Source organism: Bison bison, unplaced genomic scaffold, assembly GCF_000754665.1.
Source record: "Bison bison bison isolate TAMUID 2011002044 unplaced genomic scaffold, Bison_UMD1.0 scf7180017864325, whole genome shotgun sequence".
NCBI classification, from domain to species: Eukaryota; Metazoa; Chordata; class Mammalia; order Artiodactyla; family Bovidae; genus Bison; species Bison bison.
The window spans coordinates 6,636,599-6,643,234 of record NW_011494897.1 but is presented as its reverse complement, the minus strand read 5'-3'; the positions used below and the strand labels follow the sequence as shown (position 1 = coordinate 6,643,234).

The 6,636-nt window shown below is 39.0% G+C and overlaps 1 protein-coding gene across 1 annotated transcript in view; it reads left to right on the top strand.

Moving 5' to 3' along the window:
- Window positions 1-6,636, top strand: part of KCTD3 (potassium channel tetramerization domain containing 3) — a 68,147-nt gene that overhangs the window by 43,590 nt on the left and 17,921 nt on the right. Inside the window, exons 10-12 of the mRNA XM_010853303.1 lie at window positions 4,102-4,189; window positions 4,308-4,424; window positions 6,285-6,455. Coding sequence (XP_010851605.1) covers window positions 4,102-4,189; window positions 4,308-4,424; window positions 6,285-6,455 — 376 coding nt within the window. The remainder of the gene's footprint in view (window positions 1-4,101; window positions 4,190-4,307; window positions 4,425-6,284; window positions 6,456-6,636) is intronic.

Sequence of the window (6,636 nt, the reverse complement as noted above, 5' to 3'; positions counted from 1 at the left end):
GAGTCATCTTCCCATCTCATCCTCTGTCATCCCCTTCTCCTCCTGCCCCCAATCCCTCCCAGAATCAGGGTCTTTTCCAATGAGTCAACTCTTCGCATGAGGTGGCCAAAGTACTGGAGTTTCAGCTTTAGCATCATTCCTTCCAAAGAAATCCCAGGGCTGATCTCCTTCAGAATGGACTGGTTGGATCTCCTTGCAGTCCAAGGGACTCTCAAGAGTCTTCTCCAACACCACAGTTCAAAAGCATCAATTCTTTGGCACTCAGCTTTCTTCACAGTCCAACTCTCACATCCATACATGACCATGGAAAAACCATAGCCTTGACTAGACGGACCTTTGTTGGCAAAGTAATGTCTCTGCTTTTGAATATGTTATCTAGGTTGGTCATAACTTTTCTTCCAAGGAGTAAGCATCTTTTAATTTCATGGCAGCAGTCTCCATCTGCAGTGATTTTGGAGCCCAAAAAGATAAAGTCTGGCACTGTTTCCACTGTTTCCCCATCTCTTTGCCATGAAGTGATGGGACCAGATGCCATGATCTTCGTTTTCTGAATGTTGAGCTTTAAGCCAACTTTTTCACTCTCCTCTTCACTTTCATCAAGAGGCTTTTTAGTTCCTCTTCACTTTCTGCCAGAAGGGTGGTGGTACCTGCATATCTTATTATGGTTATTGATATTTCTCCTGGCAATCTTGATTCCAGCTTGTGCGTCTTCCAGCCCAGTGTTTCTCATGATGTGTTCTGCATGTAAGTTAAATAAGCAGGGTGACAATATACAGCCTTGACGTACTCCTTTTCCTATTTGGAACCAGTCTGTTGTTCCATGTCCAGTTCTAACTGTTGCTTCCTGAACTGCATATAGGTTTCTCAAGAGGCAGGTCAGGTGGTCTGGTATTCCCATGTCTTTCAGAATTTTCTACAGTTTATTGTGATCCACACAGTCAAAGGCTTTAGCATAGTCAACAAAGCAGAAATAGATGTTTTTCTGGAACTCTCTTCTTTTTCCATGATCCAGCGAATGTTGGCACTTTGATCTCTGGTTCCTCTGCCTTTTAAAATCAGCTTGAACATCTGGAAGTTCACCGTTCATGTATTGCTGAAGCCTGGCTTGGAGAATTTCGAGCATTACTCTCTAGCTAGATGTAAAACAGATTCTTTGTTGAGCAACAGTAGAAGCCAGAAGACAGTAGGCTATTCTCGAGTTAGTTGAGGAAATAAGTTTCAACTTAGAGCTTTATATTCAGCAAAACTGTCATTCAGACATGAATGAGAGATGTTTTCATATAATACAGATAGAGTTTGTCATTTACAACCCTCAGTGGAAGGACTGCTGAAGAAATGCCCTTTGATAAGGTTATTTTACTTAGAAGAGGAAGGAGTGGAATACTGCAAACCTTACTAGCAAAGGCATTTCTCGATATGTTGGTGAATCTAAGTATTTAAAAAGTAATGGAGGAGAGTTAAAACATTTTGTTAACAAATGATTATCTAGGTAGAGACTGTGGTTACAAGATTTAAGGGGCCTTGTATTGCTTGGGAAGATAGACTGATTATTTTCAAAATGTAAATCATTTAAATTTTTACATAGACATTAATGATAATCACTGAACTACCTTAGGAGAGAAAACTCACTTCTACTTTAGGTTTGTGATCACCATGATGGAATCACATGTACTGATCAGTGTGGTTTCTCAGGTTCTTGCCATGAAGTTATTGGGGTAAAGAAGAGAAGGCTGCAAAATGACTGCCTCCTTGCTTATGCTGGGAGAGAAGATCTTGGTACCATCTCCTCTGTAACCTAACTTCACATGTCCTCTGCTTTCTCTGTTCTCCTTGTGCTGAGAGGTGGACATGAGAAGAGCAGGACTTGGTCGGGGTGCAGGGAAGGAGGTGATGGTGGTGTTCAGACACCAAGTCATGTGATTTTTTGCAACCTCAGGGACTGTAGCATGCCAGGCTTCCCTGTCCCTCACTGTCTCCTGGAGTTTGCCCAGGTTCATGTCGCTTGAATCAGTGATGCCATCCAACCATCTCATCTTCTGTTGCCCTCTTCGCCTCTTGCCCTCAGTCTTTCTCAGCATCAGGGTCTTTTCCAATGAATCAGCTGTTCCCATCAGGTGGCCAAAGTTATTGGAACTTCAGCTTCAGCATCAGTCGTTCCAAAGGGTATTCAGGGTTGATTTCCTTTAAGATTGATTGGTTTGATCTCTTTGCTTTCCAAAGGACTCTCAAGAGTCTTCTCTAACACCACAGTTCAAAACCATCAATTCTTTGGTGCTCAGCTTTCTTTATTGTCCAGCTCTCACATCTGTACATGACTACTAGAAAGACCATAGCCTTGACTATATGAACCTTTGTCAGCAAAGTGATGTCTTTGCTTTTTAACACACTGTCTAGGTTTGTCATAGCTTTCCTGTTAAGAAGCAGTTTTCTTCTAATTTCATGGCTGCAGTCAGCATCAGCAGTGATTTTAGAGCTTAAGAGGAAATCCGTCACTGCTCCAGGATTAGGAAGGCTCTAATCCTGGCGCCCACCCTCCCAGAGAATAAGAGGTCAAGTGTCTGTCTGGGATGTCCCAGGGAAAGCTCCAAGCTGCTGCCAGCCTTTCATTGAAAACTGGTCTAGAGAGAGAGGAGTCTCATGGCCTTACCTACCCCTATGCTCTGACTGTGAAGACTCTGGGGTAGAACTGAAGCACTTTCTGGAGTAAGTGAACTAAAAAGATACAATTGATATAAGAAAATACATCAGTGAAGCAGCCTCCGCTCCTTTCTTCAGACCTCTTGACTCATCACGGAAGAGTTCTCAATGACTACCTGCTTCTGAACCTGTTGGCTCTGCTGAAACAGAAACCTGACCTGGGGTTGAGGGTGGCCATCAAAATCTCTGCAGAGGTATTGCTAGTGTGACTTATACCCAAGCATGACACCAGAATTTAGGGCTGTGAACATGAACAGCTTATTCGAGTCATTATTTCCAAGATTTAGCTGTTTTTAAATTTGGTTTTTAGTTAGAATTGGCATAGATTCTGTGCTGTACTTGCTGTCCTTCAGATGTGTGTTTTTCCCTCTCTGCCTAACTCCTAGTTATTTCTTTGTTTTGTTTCCAAGTGTTACTTCCTTTTTGAACTTTTCCTTGATCTTTGTCCTCCCTGGACTGGAGTTTAAACAGGAATCCTTTCTTCCTCCATGGTTGTATTGCACATCCTATTTTAGTGCCTTTTACATTGTAATTGTCTTTTTTTTCTTTCTTGCCCATGAGTTTCAAAGCGCCTACAGAGCAGAAGTAGTATTTCAACATCCCTTGTCCATTCCAGTACTTGTTCACCTAGATATGAAAAGTGTATAATGTGAATGTTGAGTGTGTAAAGTTTCACATGCATGCCTGGTCTGGCTGTACATAAGGGGGATTCAGTTTGATCTTCTTGCCAGTACTCGGTAAGACTTTCTGGTTTTTGTTTTGTTTTATAGTAAAAGTCATGCCCTTTGCTTTTCTCTTAACACAAACATAAGCATTCATTAATTTGTAACTAGCCTGATTTGCTTGGAAAACTGATTTTTTTATTCTAATGCTTGAAAAAACAAAAGCATCTGAGAACTTGATTGGCCGTTTCCTAGGATACAGAGGTGAAGTCTTCAGGGGGAGATAGAGAATGCTGCCTTTTCGAAGAAATGACAGTGTATCAAGGGAGCAAGTACTGTCTTGAAGTTGGCTGATCTGTTTTATGATTCTAACTGGGCAGGTCATTTCATCTCTTATTTGAGAGAGAGAAGGGAGAAAGGGGCCTGGGTCAGACTTAGTTTTCCAGTCCTAATATGTGCTCTAACCTCATGGTCATGTGCAGAAAATGGAGATAACTAAATTCTGAAAGTAAAGTGCTGCTGTTGGAAATAAGTTTTTTTTTTTTTTTAGAAAAAAGCTTTAAAGGGGACTATATTGGTGGTTCTTCAGAGTTCCGCATGGATGTGTGTGTGTGTAAAGAAAGTCCATGTTCTAAGACCTAATTAAGTATCTTCTTTATTGCATAAAAAATTTGAGGACATTGAGCAGAAAATATAGATTGTAATTAACATCTGACATCTAACAATATTCTCACTACATCAGGTTCAAGACGTCGTTCCTATAACTAGTTACGACACTGCTGGCTCATTCCTGCTGCTGGGATGTAACAATGGATCAATATATTATATAGGTAAGTGGTCAGGCACTTAGTGTGGCTCTGTTTAGTATGACTTTTTAAATGAAAACAAGAAAGTACTAATTTAAGTTTTAGATTTACCATTTATTTTCATACTATTTTTACTTTTTAGATATGCAGAAGTTCCCATTGCGAATGAAGGATAATGATCTTCTTGTAACTGAACTTTATCATGATTCCTCAAATGATGCTATTACTGCTCTGAGTGTTTACCTCACACCCAAAACAAGTTAGTGCATAGCAAAATTATTATTATGGATGTTATTTTATGTATGTTTATTCATTGGTTTATTCTAATACTAATCTGGTCCTTTGTTTTGGTAAGCTGCAGTGCTAGGATTTCATCTCTTTTAGTCTGAAGTTGATGTTTGGTTTTAGATTGAGGTCAAACATGACCAATAAACATACTCTGGGGTAGAAAATTAGAACTTTCCTTCTTCTGAATTGTATTGTTAATTTTTATGATAATAATAATAACTAAAATTATTTTTAAAACTGACCTGCACATTTACCTTCCTATGATCGCTGATTTCATTTTGAAATTAAGAGCTTTATCTTTTTAACAACAACAACAACAGAAGCTTTTAGACTATTAATCTCTATTGGAAAATGAGCTTATTTCTCTGAGAAATTTCAAATTTAAGTTTTGGAAAATATCAGTACCCATAACTTCTCTTTCAGAGGCCATTACAGTGAAATTAACAAACTAGTTCTGTGAATTATTAAGAATTTTTGTATTCTAGAGTGAAGGATAAACATAAATGGGGAACTGAAAATTTATCTGTAATGAAAGGAATTCTAGGAAATATTTACATGTGGCCAGTAATATTAATAGGTTGAATATATTACTTGTGTAGAATCATATTATTGAATGATTTTAAGAAATCATTATCTTCTATATGAAAGAAAAATATTCTGGTGTACACAGATTTTTATTGAAATTATGGTAGAATTTAAACTATATTGCTCCAGAACAGAAGTCAGCAAACCATGTTCTTTTCATTGATAGTTTTATGTATTATCTTTGGCTGCTTTTGTGCCCCTGTGTCAGAATTGAGTGGTTGTCACAGAGACAGTTTGGCATGCAAAGTTTAAACTGTTTGCTATTCAGCCTTTTACAGAAAGTTTGCTGACCCCTGCTCTAGAATGAAGTATGCTCCCCCTGCCCCCGCAAATTAAAAGGGAGAAAAAAATTTCTTTTGTGGTGGCAGTATCTTCTTTTAAGACATGAGGGTGTAGTTGCCTTAAATTTTGAGAAGTGTTTTCCATAGCCTGCCCTTTCTCCCTTGATTCAAATATTTTTGGGTTGGTCAGAAACAATAGCTATTAAGAGGTTCTCTGTGAAGCTTTGAAAGGCTATCTATCCCTGAACTCCATTCTGTCTTTAAATATGTGATGGAATCTGGGCACCTGTTTGAGAAAAAATCCGCACACGAACCTAACATGATGAACTACTTGTACATAATTAAAAGAGACAGCATAGGTAAGTGTGATGTCAGCAGTGTAATGGGTATATTTGTTCCCTGGTTAACAGTTTTGAAACTGTTGAAGAGCATATTACTTGTGTATGTACAAGTAATTACAGTACTTGATTACTCAAAGAGAAGGTTTAATGTTGTAGCAGAAGTAACACAGGTGGTCATTCTAAGCTAGAAGTCATATGGAGCATTACTTTTGGAATCCTGTGCTGTATCAGTGGTGTTCTTAGCATATCAGATTTATTCTTTAAGCAGTTAATGAGTACCTACTGTCTCAGGCAAGGCACTCTGTAAGGTGTTTTAAATCTAAACTGATTATGATTCAGTCTCATCAGTAAAGAGTAGAGGTAGGTAGAGAACTGGGGGGTTACAGTTGCTGTGGTAGAATCTAACACTTAGTACAGTGGAGTGAGTGTTAGGAAGCAATTAATAAAGGAAGTAAGGCATTAAGACAGTCAGAGAAGTCTTCAGATTTCTGCACTGAGTGGGATTTGGGCTGATACAAGTGCTGAATCCAGCTCTGCCTCTTCTGTCACAGAGAACACTTGCAAGGGCAGCTTTCTGTTGATCGTCTTCTATTATTTCCCCTTTCCACTTTTGATTTTGTGTAGGTGTCAGTGGTAACTGGATCGAGATTGCCTATGGTACGAGTTCTGGCGCAGTACGCGTCATTGTGCAGCACCCAGAGACGGTTGGGTCGGGCCCTCAGCTTTTTCAGACATTCACTGTTCACCGGAGTCCTGTCACAAAAATCATGCTGTCAGAGAAGCATCTGGTATCAGGTGAAATGATTTTATTGGTATTGGTAAGGTGGGCTGCCTCATATGAAACCTTGCCTGGGGTATAATTTTCTAGACTTCTACAAATTAAAAAAATACAAAAGCAGTGTTTTATGTATAGGCATACCAAAAAATGGTAGAAAAGTTTAATAAGAAATACTGTGATTATCTCTTAATACTGTGA